The sequence below is a fragment of the Panthera pardus genome, unplaced genomic scaffold, assembly GCF_024362965.1.
Source record: "Panthera pardus isolate Hobbes unplaced genomic scaffold, ASM2436296v1 HiC_scaffold_16, whole genome shotgun sequence".
In the NCBI taxonomy this organism is placed as follows: Eukaryota; Metazoa; Chordata; class Mammalia; order Carnivora; family Felidae; genus Panthera; species Panthera pardus.
Genome location: NW_026526721.1, coordinates 155,770,776 through 155,788,969, shown reverse-complemented (window position 1 = coordinate 155,788,969; position 18,194 = coordinate 155,770,776). Strand labels below are relative to the sequence as shown.

The window sequence follows — 18,194 nt, the reverse complement described above, 5'->3', positions numbered from 1 at the left end:
GAGCTGTAATTGCCTGCGTGTTGTTTGGTCAAGCCCTTAGCAAGGGAACTGCAGGAGTCATTGGAAACGACATTCTTTTATGGTTCTTATTTGCTCTCACAGCTGCGGGTTTAGGTTTTTTTGTTTCTGTTTTACATCTTTACGATAAGCTTTGACATTTTGAATGTAAGTTTTAACTTCTCACGTTGGTTCCTTTGAAGCAACAGAGAAACATCATTTTTAGAATTTCAAAGAGATATTTGAAAGTGAGTTAATTTTCTGCGCCTTCCCCTTCCCATTAATAGATGTGTGGCGGTCCCGGGATGCCTGACCCAAGGGCAGGAGGCGATGCTACCGACTCAAGCCAAACCTCCCTTGATAATAAAGCTTCGTTGCTCCAGTCGATGCCTGCTCATTCCTCCCCACGCTCGCGAGACTATAATCCATATAACTATTCAGATAGCATCAGTCCCTTCAATAAGTCTGCCCTCAAGGAAGCCATGTTTGACGACGACGCCGACCAGTTTCCTGACGGTAGGTCGTGGGTCATGTTTGGTCACCTGTGCTTTCGGGGGCTGGTAATCAGTGGAGCAGGAGAAATACGGTAACTCCCTAAGAAGTAAGGAGCTTCGGAAGGGAGAGGTGTTCCCCCATCTTCCAGGAGCTCCTTTCCGGTGGTTTGGTAGTTTTCTGCCCCAGAGTGAGAAACAGGGTAACCCTGACATCATCCTCAAAAACCAGGAAAACCATACTGACTGCCCAGAAACAAGTGAAGTCCGCTGCGGCTTAAATTTAGTTTATCTCCAGACGCCGTTCAGCCGTTAATTTTTAGACCAGCGTGACAAAACCTTTGAAGAACTACTCATTCTTTGTAAGGGCCCTTTAATGAAGTGTGAAATCATAAACTGTCTTAAGATGCGTTCACGACCAAGTGTGGACAAAGTCACCATGAGAATCTGAAGTCAGCTTAGGACCAACTCCAGCACTTTGAGCGGCTTGGACCGAGGGCACAGGACTGAGTTCCAACATTGACGCTGCTGCCCGGCCTGGTGCTTGGTTGACTGTTCCTCAGCGTCCCTTCGGAAGGAGGATGGCTATGTACTACCCATCTGCCCTTCCAGCCACACTTTGCAGTTAGGTTTGAGTAAGACGTACAGACACAAAGTGCAAAACACTGCATATGGCTTAGGTATTTTTAGTAACAAGGAACTACATTTTTCTCTGCAAATTTATATAAGTCTTTAATTTTTTACTGAAGATTCAAGTAATGTAAAATAATAGATAACTGTATGTGGGTGAATTTGAAAATCCACCCCTTAACATTCGTATGATACTACGCTCGGGTAGTTTCTGGTTCTCCTTTGTTCCCCCAGTGTTGCTGTCAGTGAACATGTTTCTGCATAAGCTTTTATGCACCTATGTCAGTAACTTACTCTGAGAGGTTTCTAGAGATAGAATTGCTTGATAAAGGGATATCTAAGTTGAAGTTTTGAGAGTTACTACCCAATTACTGACTCAGAATACTTGGCCAGTTGAGGTGTAGTGCTGATTGCTTCACCAGCACAGAATATTCAAACCTTTTAAAATTTTGTCACCATGACGGATATAAAATAGGTCATCCCAATGATAGCATTTCCTTAATCACTAGAAAGATTGAGAAGTTAGAGATCAGCAATCTTTTTTTAATTTTTATAATTTGGTAAGTGGAAAAATATCTTCATTTTTATTTCTTTGATTACCAACCAGGTTGACGAATCATGTTTTTACCAATATGTCACGTTAAGCCTTAATGTATCGGGGTGCCTGGGCAGCTCAGTTGGTTAAGCACCCGACTTTGGCTCCAGTCATGATCTTGCGGTTCATGGGTTTGAGCCCCACATCGGGCTCTGAGCTGACAGCTCAGAGCCCGGAGCCTGCTCCAGATTCTGTCTCCCTCTCTCTCTCTGCCCCTCCCCTGCTCACGCTCTGTCTCTCTCTGTCTCAAAAAGAAACACTTTAAAAAAATTTTTAGGGGCACCTTGGGTGGCTCAGTCGGTTAAGCGTCCTTCTTTGGCTCACATCATGATCTTGTGGTTCATAGGTTTGAACCCCACATGAGGCTCTGTACTGACAGCTCAAGTCCTGGAGCCTGCTTCAGATTCTGTGTCTCCCCCTCTCTCTCGCTGCCCCTCCCCTGCTTGTACTCTGTCTCTCTCTGTGTTAAAAAGAAACAAACATTAAAACAAAAAATTTTTTTAATAATATAAAAAATTTGGGGCACCTGAGTGGCTCAGTCTGTTAAGCGTCAGACTTTGGCTCAGGTCATGATCTCACAGTTCATGAGTTCAGGCCCTGCGTCGGGCTCTGTGCTGACAGCTCAGAGCCTGGCTCCTGCTTCGGATTCTGTGTCTCCCTCTCAGCCCCTTCCCTGCTTGCACTTTCTCTCCCTCTCTCTCTCTCTGTCTCTCTCTCAAAAATAAATAAACATTTAAAAAAAATTTTTTAAGTATTAATATATCTCAGTTATCACAAAGACAGAATTATGGCAACTTGCCAAACTAACTCTGAATTACAGAAGAATCTATAAACTGCCGAAATGATTGATTTTGGTGTGTTTTGATCTGTCACAATTAGCTGGCTCTGTTGCTGAGGTTTAGTTGTGGCAGCAACAGAACCAGAGGGAATGCATTGGACGTAGCGTGTGCCTGTCCCTTAATCCCTTTGTGGTTCCAGCAGCCCAGTAAACTGAGACCTGTAGCTTAGCAGCTTTGTTCTTAAATTACTTAGGTATAGCCGTCACAAGCTGGCAGACCAGACTGGGTCCGCTGACATTTCTTACCTCAGCTGCAATTTATGTATTTTTTTTTTAATTTTAAAGCAATCGAAAGTTTAAAAAATGAAGGTACAGCACAACGAACCTTCTCTTGACCTCTCGAGAGTAAGCTTCAGACCGATGATCCATCACCTCAAGTACTTGAGGATGTGCTCCCCTTAACACAGACCCTCTCCCACATAACCCCAAGGTACGCCTCAGAATCAGGCGATTATCATTCGTGCATTAATAATCGCCCGTCCTGAAACCCCATTTGAGTTTTGTCACCTGTCCAGTGATAACACCTTGTAGCCAGAGGACCCACTTCAGAATCTCATCATGTCTCTGTAGTCTCCTTCGGTGGCCGTGGCACTTGTGACGTCCACTTATATTTTAGCACTTCCCTCACTTTGGGTTTGTCTGACGTTCTCTTGTGGTTGGATTCAGGTCATGTGCTCTTGGCATCAGTGTCCCAGAAGTGAAAGTCCATTCTTCAGGTAATAAATGGTTTCACTTTGCCCAGTGCCTGGTGATAGAAACTTTTATCACCTGATTATGTTGGTGCTTACCACGGCTCTCCACTGTGAAGTTACTCTTTTTATAATTCATAAGTGCTTGGGGCGCCTGGGTGGCTCAGTCGGTTAAGCGTCTGACTTCGGCTCAGGTCATGATCTCACAGTTCGTGGGCTCGAGCCCTGCATCGGGCTCTGTGCTGACAGCTCAGAGTCTGAATCCCGCTTCAGATTCTGTGTCTCCCCCCTCTCTGCCCCTCCCCTGCTCATGCCCTGTCTCTCTATCTCTCAAAAAGGAGTCAACGTTTAAAAAAAAAAAAAAAAAAGTATAATTAGTAAGTGCCTTGTAAGGTGGTACTTTAAAACTGTGTTAAAATGTATTCATTTAAAAAGTTTCATTTATGTATTTATAATTACATGAACTCATGGTTTGCATTGTACTCAACCGTTTATAATTTGTAATATCATTATTTATGTTGATGCTCAGATTGCCTTTGATTTGACCTGTTCTCTTGCCAGTGTCCCCATCCTTGCATCTGGCATGACAAAATGTTGTGCTGTCCCTGCTTGAGTCTTCGAATCAATCATTTCCCCAGGGGTCGATCTTCGGTTTCATTTAATAGAAAATGGTCTTTAAAGGCTAAAGTCTGAGCACTAGGTATAGCCACTGCTAGTGGGATATCACTCCCCCTAAGACCTCTCAGCGGCCAAAGCTAAGGGAATATATGTATACGTATGTCTATCCACGTGCACACATACACACACTGATGTATACCTATTTATTTCTATATCAAGAGCTATGAGTTTACATAAACTCCCAATTCAATTTAGCGCCATAAGATTATTTCTAGTATCCTCCTGTTCTATATGGACAAGCCCCCCCTTTGTGACACTGAGCAACCTGCCTTTCATTACCTTTAATATATTTACCTATTGGATCAGTCCTCCTGTCTGCAGCCAGCTTTCCATCTCTGCCCCTCCTCCTTCTCCTGCACTCCTGACCTCTGCCACTCCACCTGGGTGCGCTCAGCCTCCTTGGGCTCTGACTCCCGGGGCCATGGGTGCCCTTCTCCTTCTCCCTGGGCTCTCACAGGTCACACCTGGTCACCACTCCATGTGGACACCCTTCTTGCCCTGGCTGAGCCCTGAAATTCCGTAGTTCACCACTGTCAGGTGTGGAGACCCTGCCTACGCTGCTCAGAAATCTGTGTTCCCAGGCCTGGTCATCTGTAGTTTGGTGAAAAATCTCTTCATTTGTGAGGCTGAAGAATTACGTTTTTACCAACTGCTCAAGTTAAGAGAGTTAATATTATCACAAAGCCAAAATTATAACAGTTTGGCAAGGTTCTCCACTCATTGTCTAATTCTCTTCTCCTTTACTAAAGATCATATATTTTCCATTTGTTAAAGGAAGACATGTTTGGAAATTACATAACCAAAATCTAAACTGGGTGGAATATTTTTGAATTTGAGAAAATTAATTTCTTCGCAGCATAACACTTGATTGACTTCTGAAACCTAAGACAGCCATTTTACGTTGAGTAAACGCTCTCTGAAAATGGATAAGCCATCAAACAAAATAGTAGTTGCTCTAAGCTTCATATTGCAGTTATTTTCATTTATTGTCTGTGTTCATTTTTAAACTTGAGGTAGGGAAGGCCTTGTTAGAAAGGCCTATTTTGTGAACACTGCTAGCATTACCCATTCTTTTTAACGTATTGACCTCCATTGGTTTTTGGATTGTCCTTTCATGTCTGCCTGGTTGCAAAATTCCTCCTCTTTTTTTTTTGGTTTTTAAAATCCATAACTTTGGGCAGGATGTAGTTATTTTTTTAAGTCAGAATTTCTGTAGAAAGAAATTGTTTTGAAATTCTGAGACTTAATTAGTATGTCTATTATTCAGATGATTCTCTACACATTACAGACACATGAGTGATAAATTTATCAAGATTAACGTGTCACAAAAAACTAACACCCCACTAATGTCCACATGACCTTTGTAAAGTTTACCAGAGACCATAAAATATCAGAATATTACTGCTGGTGAGGATGACACTGTTATTCAAGGAATCCTCTTATCAAAGTTTGCCAGTGAAAAGAATATCCCGTATATTTTCAGCACTGCAACAGAAGTATTATCAGAGTTGTAATTGGGCCAATATTAATCATAAAGACACAAGAAAAACTATTAGTTCAGCCCAGGTCCCCGTGACAGTAGGAAGTCGGTGCTCTTTTCCCATTTTACTCGTGAGAAATCTGAGCCTCCACAGTAATTAAGAATGTACCTCTGTCGCACTCAGGATCAGAGGCACAGGTTTGGTGGGTCCAGAGCCTTATCTTTTCACATGACCTTGATGCCTGTCTATCAGAAGAGGAAATACAGTCGGTTACACTTTATCTGAATTAATGACTTTAGGCTTATCTCATTTGTATGATATAAATAGTTCGGTTTTGTAACAAATGTGTTTTCTTTGGCAGAAATGATTTTCCTGTTAGTCACCTGTCCAGACCATTTTAGTCATTTCTGATTATCTCCTAGTGTAACTACAAAGCTTATATTCGTAGAGAAAAGAGCTGCATTCCCTGGAAAGCATTTTTTGGTGACTTCCCTTTATTGGGCCGAAATAAAATTCACTCTTACTGGAACAATCCTCTGTGCAAGTCTGATAACACAACTTTGCAGGAATGTCTTTTATGAGGTTTATAGAGACACATTTATCCTGCTTTGGTATTTCCTGTTAAACTGGCAATGCTGTTCCAGTGCTGGTCTGTATAAATGAAGTTACTGTGGACAGTTTTCATCCTACAGGTTAAGATGTTGATGTTATCCTTAAACTCAGATTTCTTCTTCATGGTTTGCTCTGCTCTTTATAGAGGTTCTTCCGCTTGATCTTCCAAAACCCCAACTTGGTTCACCTTAGTGGTCATAGATCTTCATATATGTGAGTGGTCTTCTCACATATCTCAAATTTTTAAGTTCAGTAATCATATCTTGTGTGCTGTGTATGATGACGTTAGTGTTCTAATTGTAATTCCATGAAAGTTGTCAGAGCAAACTTTTTTTTTTAATAGCGAATGTTGTCATCATTTTGGCTCCGTTTTCCTTCCCTATCATCTGTTAGTTTTACTCTCATTGAACTCATCTGTTCTAATGGTTCAGCTCTATTTCCTTTCCTCAGGTTTCTGAATCCCCTTAAGTAAAATACAGTCTTTCTTAGGGTGCCTGGGTGGCTTAGTCGGTTGAGCATCCAGCTCTTGATTTCAGCTCAGGTCATGATGTCTCACAGCCCTGAGATCAAGCCTTGCTTCGGGTCCCGTGCTGGGTGTGGAGCCTGCTTAAAATTCTCTCTGCCCCTCCCCCACTTATTCTCACTTATTCTCTCTCTGTGTCTGTCTCTCTCTCCATACCCCAGCTCCCTCAAAAAAAAGATTGATGGGGAACTTTACAACGGTAGGGTCACGTTGTCACCACTTCAATCTGTTGGCCATTATTGGTACCTCTGAAAATGGAGGCATCAAACATTGTGAGCCTCCTGGCGTGACACCATAGACGTGCATGCTGATGTACTTAAAGATAAAAGATAAAGTGATGTATTTGCCATTTACTAGAGATATTTCAGGAAGAATGTGGGGAGGGAGGAAGATGAAGTAAGAATGGTAAAATCTGGCTAATTATTAAATCTAGGCGATGGGTATATGGGGTTCATTATATATTTTCTCCATGTAAATTTTTATTATAAAAAGTTTTCAACTAAAACTGATGGGTTCAAGATGACTAAATGGAAAAGAAAATTAGTCCTTTTTTTTCCCTTAAAACTAAAGTTGTCATCCCCATACTTAACAAGAGTTACAGAATTAATCTTGTGTCCTCCTGCCAGATCTTTCCCTAGACCATTCTGACCTGGTTGCAGAGTTGTTGAAGGAGTTGTCTAACCATAATGAACGTGTAGAGGAAAGAAAAATTGCCCTCTATGAACTCATGAAACTGACACAGGAGGAATCTTTCAGCGTTTGGGATGAACACTTCAAAACAATATTACTTCTGTTGCTTGAAACCCTTGGGGATAAAGAGGTAAATGGCAGAATATGTAAATAATAGCCTGTTTTTCCTGTCTTGGATTGCCCGTCCTTGCCTGCTAATCAAGTGCTTCACAAATTTGGAAATTGAGAAGATCGGTCTCTTTTACTGTTTCTTCCCGTGTGAAATTTTCATTACGAGTATTTTGTCTTCTAAACCAGCAACTCAGTGGATTTGGAACAATTGACAATGGGAGAAATGAAAGGTAGCTGAAAGTGTTTTTATAGAAGAGTACTTGTTTTGCGTATTTAAACCAGTTCAGAAGTAAAATTTCCTTTTTCGTGGAATGTTGTTGGTTCTGGATCTCCTACAAATATATGAAGTATGACATGAGTTTTCAACTAGAGATGTGAAAACTTAATTATGCCATATACCGTATGCTTTATACAGTTGTCTGCAACTTATCCCCGCCCCAACGTTAAGATCCTTAATACAGACAGAAAATGTAGTAGATTGTCTACAACCCAAAATATTAAAAACATTAAAATATTTCTTCTTAGCCTACAATCAGGGCTTTGGCGTTAAAGGTTTTAAGAGAAATCCTAAGGCATCAACCAGCCAGATTTAAAAACTATGCAGAACTGACGGTCATGAAAACGCTGGAAGCACATAAAGACCCTCATAAGGAGGTAAGTTACCTGATGATTAAGTTACTATTTTATTCTCAGCACCTCTGATGTGATTGCATGAAACATACAAACATCGCTTGAAGAGTACCCTTGGAGAGTATCAATCATTTCAATCAAACGAACACTTAACTTCGATGTTCCGGGTAACATCTGATGGAGTTGCAGTCATATTTTTTCTACTAAGTGAATTCTGGTGATATCATGGACTTTCCCCTAATACAACCAGCTCTGGGAAATAATCCTGATTTCATTTCCTCTGTAATTTGTCTTGTAGTTTTCTACTTAGAATCGCCAGCCTTCTCTTTCCACTTACCGATAAGAATTTGGTTTTTTGAGATAACTAATGAAGACAAGAATCATTATTTTAAAGTGGTAGTAAATCGCCTCTGGGAATCGCCTCTGTTAAAAGTTTATTCAGTAAAATAATGAGGATAGCTTTCCTGGAAGTCCTGTAAATCTGTCTCCTCTGTGTATGCATTTACAGTTGTATAAAAAAACATTTGGTGGGGGTGCTTTTTAAGTTCGTATTTAAGTTCTAGTTCGTTAACACAGAGTTGGATTCGTTTCAGGGGTACAATACAGTGATTGGTCACTTCCATACAACTCCCCAGGTCCGTCACAAGTGCCCTCCTCAGTCCCCATCACCTGTTTCCCCCGTCCCCCACCCACCTGCCCTCTGCGGACCATCAGTTTGTTCCCTAGAGTTAAGAGTCTGTTTCTTGGTTTGTCTCTCTCTCCTGTCTCCTCTCTTTTTAGTCACAATATTTCTACCAGCTACAGTGGCATCGATGAGATAACCATGAGGATTTTTATTATGTCTCAGACATAACAAAAAAAGGAAATGTCAGGTACAGACTGCAATTCTAAGAGAAGGCACCAGAGCAGTAGCATTAGATATCTCTGTAGAACCAAGACATAAGCAAAAGAAATCAAAAAAGAAAAGTTAGAAAACAGCAGTGAGACAAAGTAGATCAAAGCTAAATGAAAGAGCTGAAACTAAACTTTCAGGAAAAAAACATGATTGTAACCTTTGTTACCTTGGATTGAGCAATGGTTTCTTAGATGTAACACCAAGAGCACAAGTAACCAACAGCAACAGGAACATAAATTGGACTTTATCAAAATTGAAAACTTTTGTGCTTCGGGGCGCCTGGCTGGCTCAGTGGGCAGAACACGCAATTTTCGATCTCGGGCTTGTAAATTCAAGCCCCACGTTGGGTGGTGAGATTACTTAAAAGTAAAATATTGTTTTAAAAATAAAATAACGGGGCGCCTGGGTGGGTCAGTCGGTTAAGTGTCCAACTTGAGCTCAGGTCACGATCTCACAGCATGTGAGTTGGGAGTCCCACGTTGGGTTCTGTGCCGACAGTTCAGAGCTGGAGCCTGCTTCGGAACCTGTGTCTCCCTCCCTCTCTTCTCTCTCTCAAAAATAAGTAAACATTTAAAAATGAATAAAATAAATACTTTTGTGCTTCAGATGCACCTGGCTGCGACAGTCAGTGAGACTCTTTTAGGGTCATGAGTTCAAGCCCCACATCGGGCATAGAGTTTACTCAAAAAATAAATAAAGCAGTGTCACAAAGAATAATGTTTAAAAAAAAAAAAAACCTTTAGTGCTTCAAAGGACACCATAAAAAAAGTGGAAAATTTAGCCCACAGAATAGAAAATCTTTGCAAATCCTATGTCTGATGAGGTAATATATAAAGAACTCTGACAACTCAACAACGAAAAGAAATAACTGAATTTAAAAATGGGCGAAGGACCTGAATAGACGGTTCACCCAAGAAGATATACAAATGGCCAATAAGCACATGAAAAGATGCTCAATATCGGTACTCATTAGGAAAATACAGCTAAACCCACAATGAGATACCACTTTATATATACACTAGGAAGAACGACAATCGGAAGTGTTGGTGAGATGAGGCCCCCGGGTGGCTCAGTTAGTTAAGCATCCAACTCTTGCTTTCGGCTCAGGTTGTGATCTCAGGGTTCCCGGGTTTGGCCTGAGTTGGGCTCCACACCAACAGTGCAGAGCCTGCTTGGGATCTTCTGTCTCCCCCTCTCTCTCTGCCCCTCCCCTACTCAGGCACACAGGCTCCCTCCCTCCCTCCCTCCCTCCCTCCCTCTCTCCCTCCCTCCCTCCCTCCCTCCCTCTCTCTCTCTCTCAAAATGAATAAATAAAACAAAAGTGTTGGTGAGGACTTTGGGGCACCTGGCTGGTTCAGTGAGTAGAGTAAGCAGCTCTTGATAGGACCATGGGTTCGAGCCCCACCTTGGGTGTAGAGATAGCTTAAAAAAAGAAGTGTTGGTACATATTTGAAGAACTCGAAACCCTCTGGGTTTCAAATGATATGACTGTGAGTCTTGTAGGAGAGTCAGTCATAACTTTTAAATCTGTATGGATTTTTATTCGGATTATTTTTTATTGAGCTATTGTTCAGCAGTAGTGGAACATCCATAGTATCTTGCTGAAGGTTTAAAAAACGACTATTTGTGGTTCAGTTATCCACCCTCTGACCCAAATAAGACCCGGAATCCCTATGTTTACAAAAGGTAAAATCAACATTCTTAAGGTAATACAGCTAAAATTAGCCCCGGGTCTGCCATTGGATTTGCCGCTGTACCTTTCCTTAGTGCCGCTCACAGCTTGAGACCCTAAGTGAGAAACGAGTAGAGTCCAAAGCAGTAATGTTTGCGTGGTCTCAAGACCATCTTAGAGATTACAGATTCTATGAAGATGGACAACCGTTTCTTTTCTTCATTGCAAAGTCAGTGTCTGTTCTCCTAGGCCCAGTACGGAAGGAAAGAAAATCACTGTGAACAGAATAGCATGTTAACTTGATAACTTACTAATGAGGTTTTATTTTATTTTGTACTAATGTGATGAAAAGAAGAACACAGACACTCCTGGAGTTGAGGGTATAGGATAACGAGCAGCGTCTCAGCACGGCTGCTGTAGAGGGTCCATTCGCATTATAGTCTTGGTAAATAGAGCCTTCACTGCCCAGCACAGCAAGACTACAGTAGCACTTAAAAATTGCATTAGCCAGGGTGCCTGGGTGGCTTGTTCGGTTGAGCATCCGACTCTCGACTTGAGCTCTGGTCGTGATCTCACAGTTCATGGGTTCGAGCCCTGTGTTGGGCTCCATCCTGAGAGCACAGATCCTGCTTGAGATTCTCTCTGTCTGTCTGTCTGTCTCTCTCTCTCTCCCTCTGTCTCTTCCTCTGTCTCTCCCTCCCTCTCTTCATCCCTCTCCTCCTCCTCCTCCCCTTCCTCCCACGTTTGTGCGCACACACACACACTTGCTCTGTCTCTCAAAAAGAATAAAAGTAAAAATCGCCATTAGCCAACATTAAGAACACAAAAGAAGGAAGAATTCTGGAAGAAATATTCTCCCCGTGTCCATTCTGGCTTCAACAGGTTGTAGTTTGCCGCTCCTGTTTTACCTGTACCCTCACTTTGTCGTGTTTCTTGTAGTATTTTCAAAGCAAATTGTAGATGTGCTGGGGCTCCTGGGTGGCTCAGTCGGTTAAGCATCCCGACTTCAGCGCAGGTCATGATCTCACGGTTCGTGAGTTCGAGCCCGGTGTTGGGTTCTGGGCAGCTCGGAGCCCGCAGCCCGCTTCGGGTTCTCTGTCTCCCTCTCTCTCTGCCCCTCCCCACTCCTTCCCTTTCTCCCCAAAAATAAACAAGCATTTTAAAAAGTTGCTTTTAATTGTAGATATCCTGTCCTGTTGCGTATTTCATGACTTTGTACTTCCAGGACGCAGCATAACGTTCTTAAATTTATTCCCGGCCCAATTTCCCCTTTGTCTCAGGTGGTGAGATCTGCTGAGGAAGCCGCATCGGTGCTGGCCACTTCTATCAGCCCCGAGCAGTGCATCAAAGTGCTTTGCCCCATCATCCAAACCGCAGATTACCCAATCAACCTGGCTGCAATCAAGATGCAAACGAAAGTGATAGAGCGGGTGTCCAAGGACACCCTTAACCTGCTTTTGCCAGAGATTATGCCAGGCTTGATACAGGTAAGAATCCAAACTTGGAGGCATAAGCTGTACTACATCGGGGATTCGGTTATTTTAGGCACGCTCTAGGCAGCACGAGCGGCATAACCAAGCCTTCCTGCCGTCCCGGACGTTCAGAGCAGAGACTTTCCATGGCCAGCTTTGCGTGTGTGTGTGTTAAGTACATACGTAACCTAACACTTACCATTGAGCCGCTTTTAAGCGTGAGATTCGTCGGCATTAAATACGTGCATGCTGTTGTGCAGCCCTCACGACTGCCCATGTCCAGGACAGACTTCCTCGTCCCCAATGGAAACTGTGCCCATTAATTAATAATTCCTTGTTCCCGTGCCCTTTAGCCCCCGGTAACTCCTCTTCTGCTCTGGCTCTTCTGCTTGCTAGGTTCTTGACGTAAATGGAATCCCGCAGTATCTGTCCTATTGTGGCCGGCTTGTTTCATTTAGCGTAATGTTTTCGGGGCTTGTGTTACAGCATGTGTTAGAATTTCATTCCTGTCTTATGGCTGAGTAATTTCCACGTATGTGAATCCCACAATTGGTTGATCCACTCGTCTTTTCATGAATATATGGATTGTTTCCTTTTTTAATGATATAAATATTGCAGTGAACTTCTTTATAATATCTTCTTATACTTCTGTGTATATATCTAGAAGTAGAATTCCTAGGTGTTGCCAAATTTCTCTCCAAAATGGTTACACTGATTTACAGCCATAGATGTAATGTGGTTTTTTTCTATGCACACAAGCCCATCCACAGAAACATTTTCATAACGGGATCATATTTTATAGCGTGCTTTTTTGCTTAATCATGAATTGTTAACTCTCCCATCCAGTAAATTATTATTCTGTAATGTAATTTTAATGACCAGAATTACAGAGCGTATACCCCTCCCGAAGAGAATTATTCATTTCTTTGTGCATCTATAATGTTCTCTTTGACTCTGTTCTGAGTCTAATATCGCTCACCGAATTGTGTGGTCCTTGAAGATGGGATCCAAATCCCTTTCTTTGCACAGAATGTACATGGTGTGTGGGTATCATACACACGGTGGCTACCGACTACATGTTCTGTTGGGTGAATGACTTAGGGTAACGGTAGGGGTGGGACAGATGTTGAGCTTAGAACTCAGCCTGGATCATAGGCGGGCCCTGACCGCCAGGCCCAGTGTTACTTCAGTTCAGGTTTTTTTCGGAAGGGAGGCGCTCTTGGGCTCCCTACGGCTGAGTGCTTTAGCAAGGTCCATCCGGAGACGTCACAGGGCCGGTTGGCAAAGGGACCGCCTTCCAGGCCAAATAAGGTAGGAGCCGATAGGGAAAGCGGACGGTGGAGGGGAGGCGGACCGAGAGGAGGGCGCGTTTCCGCCGGGAGAGCTGGAGGAGTCGCTTCCGTCCTTAAAGCTTCTTGTCCTTGGTGCGCCCGCGATCTCGTGCTGGAGCCACCCCGCCTGTCCATGCTGGAATGGTTCTTTCTCCGGCCCCCCAGGAGTGCTAACGAGGACTCTCCTCCCTAGGGTTACGATAACTCGGAGAGCAGTGTTCGGAAAGCTTGTGTCTTCTGCCTGGTGGCCGTTCACGCGGTAATTGGTGATGAACTAAAACCACATCTCAGTCAGCTCACGGGCAGCAAGGTAAGTGGCGACCTTTGGTCCACGGGTGGTGGCAGTGGTGCCTGTTTCAAAATTTAGGTCTCTGTCGGGTTAAGGGTAAATTCGTATTTGGCTTCGGATAAGTCAGGCCCTGAGTATCTGACTCACTCCTCCTACCGTTTGAGTGTTAACTGTTTCTACTTTCGCATCGGTCGCTGGGGGAAGCCGCCGCCGGTTCGGTGGAGGGTGTGTGGCCGTGAGAGAAACGCCTCCAGTCAGCTGACTCCTTTCCAGCTCCCACACCCGATCCTAGCCCCCAAGGACAGTTTAAGAATAAATAGTGGTTGTGTATTCGTGGATCACTTCCTGTCTCCCAAAACGGGGAATCCGGGAATATTTCTTAGATTTTCCCCTATGAACTCCGATAATCAAGTATTTACTGTCCTTAAGACTTAAAAGAAAAACCAGGGGCACCTGGCTGGCTGAATCAGTAGAGCACATGACCTTGATCTCAAGGTTGTGTGTTGAAGCTCCACGTCGGGTGTAGAGATTACTTAAATAAATAAACTTTTAAAAAATGTAAGTCTTGGGGCGCCCGGGCGGCTCCGTCGGTTGAGCATCCGACTTCGGCTCAGGTCACGATCTCGTGGCTTGTGAGTTCGAGCCCCGCGTCGGGCTCCGTCCGGGTTGACAGCTCAGAGCCTGGAGCCCTTTCCGGATTCTGTGTCTCCCTCTCCCTGCCCCTCCCTGTTCACACTCTGTCTCTGTCTCTCTCAAAAATAAATAAAACATTAAAAAAAATTTTTAAGTCTTGTTTCCCTCATTTTTTTGATACTGTCAAACATTGAAATTTATTGTACGAGGTGATGATTGTTGGATTGTTGCTTATGAGCTGTTTGCAGGAGACACCCTCATTTTAAGAGTTTCCCAGGACCCTAGCGATCGTCATTACTATCGTCAGATTTAGTTTTAAAATACCGAAACAGTAGAGAAAATGCCTGTAAGGCTCAGGTAAATACCTGCGTGCATTCTCTGTGGGTGGTAGTTCTTAACTCTCTCTGACTCGCAGACCCGCTTTGAGATTCGGGCATTACTACCACATCCCAAGAAAGGTAAATAAATACAGAAAATTTTACACGTGGTTTCAGGGGATTCAGTGAGTGCCCGAAGCCCCTGGACATCAGACTAAAAACCCGTTGGATCAATGATTTAATGTTACAAAAGCAAACTTGAAACAACACAGTCTTCTTTTTTCTCTCTTCTTTCTTTTTTTCAAGTAAACTCTGCACCTGGCATGGGACTTGCATTCACCACCCCGACATTAAGAGCCCTACGTGCTCTGCCAACTGAGCCAGCCAGGTGCCCAACACAGTGCTTTTCTTTTTTTTTTTTTTTTTTATAATGTTTTTATTTATTTTTGAGACAGAGAGAGACAGAGCATGAACGGGGGAGGGTCAGAGAGAGAGGGAGACACAGAATCTGAAACAGGCTCCAGGCTCTGAGCTGTCAGCCCAGAGCCCGATGCGGGGCTCGAACTCACGGGCCGCGAGATCATGACTCGAGCCGAAGTCGGACGCTCAACCGACTGAGCCACCCAGGCGCCCCAACACAGTGCTTTTCAAAGAGAAACGATCTCAGGTTTTGTGATAAGCTCAGGTTGTGTCCTGATGACCAAAGATGTCTGTGGAAGAGTTAAAGTTAAGCACTTTGTCAGAATATGAGGCAGCCAGTAATGTTGCATATGAAGACTATAGCCAGGCCGAAAAAATATTTGGAAATGACATCAGACGAAAAAAAGTAGAATACAAAATTGCATATGCATTAACAGTTGATAAAAATAGGGTCTCATCTGGTAAAGACCACAAAATGACACAAATCAAGAACATTCTTGGAGGGCAGTGTTACAGTCGTTGAAGATCTCGGGTCCTGGAACCCAGGGGCCTGGTTTTCTGTCCTGGGCCACTTCTTACCTGCCTCTGTGACTCTAGACAACGACTGGCATGTTTCGTGTCTTGATTTCCTCAGGTCGTTAGCTTACTCTATAGCACATAGTGCTCGAATGTTTGTCCCGACTGTCCTAATGAGACTTCTTTTCTACGTTTAAGCTTCACATGCTAACACTACAGCAGGTTTAGTGTTACAGAAAAGGCACATTGTAAGAGTCACCAGGGGCGCCCGGCTGGCTCAGTCGGTAGACCACGTCACTCTTGATCTCGGGGCCGTGAGTTCAAGCCCCACGTTGGGTGCAGAGGTTACTTAAATAAATGCATAAATAGAGCACTCAGTCATAAACAGATGGAGACTTGAAAAGCTTTTTGGTAATTCTTAACTATCAACAATAACTTGGGCGTAACGTAATCTAAAATCTCTATTTACTTTTTTAAGTTTTTATTTTTAAGCAATCTCTACACCCAACGTGGGGCTCGAACTCCCAACCCTGAGATCGAGGGTCCCCATGCCGCACTGACGGAGCCAGGCAGGCGCCCCTAAAGCCTCTCTTCTTAGACTCACGATACGCACAAAACCTGTTTCCGTGAGCATCTTCCTGTAATTTAGAGCAGCCTGCTAAACGCCTTCGCTCTGGTTTCAATCCGCAGATGAAGCTCCTGAATCTGTACATCAAACGTGCACAGACAGGTTCTGGAGGAGCTGACCCCGCTGCTGATGTTTCCGGACAGAGTTAGTGACGCGGACCGAAGCGGGCCAGGCCGCCCCGACCCGGGACGGGCAGACCACCCTCATCAGTGAAAGGAAATACGGACCGAAGCGGGCCAGGCCGCCCCGGCCCGGGACGGGCAGACCACCCCTCAGCAGCGAGAGGAAGTACTCAAACGCATCTTTCGGAACTCCCATCTTTTCCCGGCTTTAGTTTTTTGTTTCGTTTTGTATTTTCTGTAACAGAGGGCTCTCCTCAGTCTGCATGTAACTTTTATGATAGTTATTCCAAATTCAAGAAGAAGCAGTATTAACATCAGTGGATCGATACAGAGTAATTTTTAATCGAATTCGTCATTTCACGTTTGTACTTGTCTTCCCATTAACCTTTGCCAGTGTTATGATTGTATACATTTTTTTAAATGCTGGTGAAAGAGGAATGCTTAAAGCTTTAAAAGTTTAACAGTCTAAAACATTTTTTTGCCTCTATTCAAATGCAGAATACTATTTTTATTGCTACTTGGAGTTTCGTTCTGTATCACGTCCTATGCTAGAAATACTGAAATGATGTGAAACGATGCAGGACTGATTTGAACCACGGCTGGACTCTGTCGACGTGACGGTGACACGTGTCGTTAGTCGCAACTTCTTTGGGGTGACCCGTAGCGTAAAGCGACGTCCTCAGAGAGTGCCACAGAATCAGCCAGTTCTGTGACGCCGATTCCGCGTGTTGGCTCTCGATCTTGCCGCCTCACCTAAAACCGTGTCCCCCCTGCGGCCCCTTAAGAAAGCGGCACCAGATCATCTGCCTGTTGTTTTCTAGATGCTTATTAAAATAGAAGGTTTTCTTGCAGGGTTTCTGGTTTGTTTTTCGTTGTTGTGAATGATGCTTTTTTCGTATTTATTAATATCAAATTCACTTATGAATAAACTTGATAATGGAAAGAGAGAAGAAAATCCAGTGCATGTGCGTCTTGACCGTCTTCTGTTTCTCATTAAAAAACAAACTTATTAATCACTGAGACGCGCGAGTCAACCAGCACCTTTTCTTTAAATGGTGGCACCTGGTTTCCTTTGACCGTGAAATTGTCTTACTTGAAAACGTTGATCCTGACGAGAGAGAAGGTGGCACAAGGCTATTATCTCTGTAATGGACTCAAATTCTCTACCTCTTCAGGGCTGATCCTTTTAACTGAGCTGCTGCCTACAGTGTCTTTTGGAAAACTACTTCAAGGGTGATTTTCTGTTACATTTTAACACATTGTTTTAATCACCTTTCGCTACACCTGTTCTTTTCCTGTGCAGCCGACTTGCAAAACTCACCAGTTTGGTGCAAAGCAAATGAGATCACTTGGAACCGGGACACTAATGATTTCTCATCTTGACTTTTTTTTTTTTTTAATCCTAACATGAAGTGAATTTGACTGGAAAGGCAAATAGCAGTTTGCTATTGTTACGGAGTGATCTGTACTTTCTTTGTTTAACTGAAAAACATGTAGAAATGTATGTAAAGAGTTTAAGACAAAAGTACTGGATGGATGGTTTGTCATGGGCTCTTCCCTTTGTTTCTGTTCTAGCAGCAGGAAAATAGTTTCTCTATATCCCCCCCTTTACCTGTAACAATTTTGTTTTCTACTGTTAATTACATTGTGTATTTATAGTTCTATGCTTACTGTTGTGCATATACTGGCAATAAAACTGTACATAACATTACTTGAAAAAATTAACAATGTGCATCGGTTGTTTTTCTGTCTCACTGTGTGACAAGTCATTTAGCTCCTAACTAGGTCTTTAATTTTGAAGGTCCTGTATCAGTGGTGTTCTCATGAATTTTGTAAGTGCATCTGAGGAGAAAAGACTTGTCAGGAGTAGCATCCACAAGATTGTACAGCATGTCTGTGACATCGCTTATCTTTAGGAAGAAAAGGCATTTTAA

The 18,194-nt window shown here is 43.2% G+C and overlaps 1 protein-coding gene across 50 annotated transcripts in view; it reads left to right on the top strand.

Annotated features, from left to right (window-relative positions):
• The window catches only part of CLASP2 (cytoplasmic linker associated protein 2), a 180,613-nt gene extending 162,642 nt beyond the window's left edge, over positions 1 to 17,971 (top strand). For all 50 annotated transcript variants that reach the window (XM_053904085.1, XM_053904088.1, XM_053904086.1 and 47 more), the window contains 7 exons: positions 285 to 513; positions 7,161 to 7,354; positions 7,861 to 7,989; positions 11,813 to 12,019; positions 13,529 to 13,645; positions 16,201 to 16,341; positions 16,410 to 17,971. In XM_053904085.1, coding sequence (XP_053760060.1) covers positions 285 to 513; positions 7,161 to 7,354; positions 7,861 to 7,989; positions 11,813 to 12,019; positions 13,529 to 13,645; positions 16,201 to 16,287 — 963 coding nt within the window. In that variant the 3' untranslated portion in view covers positions 16,288 to 16,341; positions 16,410 to 17,971. The remainder of the gene's footprint in view (positions 1 to 284; positions 514 to 7,160; positions 7,355 to 7,860; positions 7,990 to 11,812; positions 12,020 to 13,528; positions 13,646 to 16,200; positions 16,342 to 16,409) is intronic.
• The last annotated feature ends 223 nt before the right edge of the window (positions 17,972 to 18,194 follow it).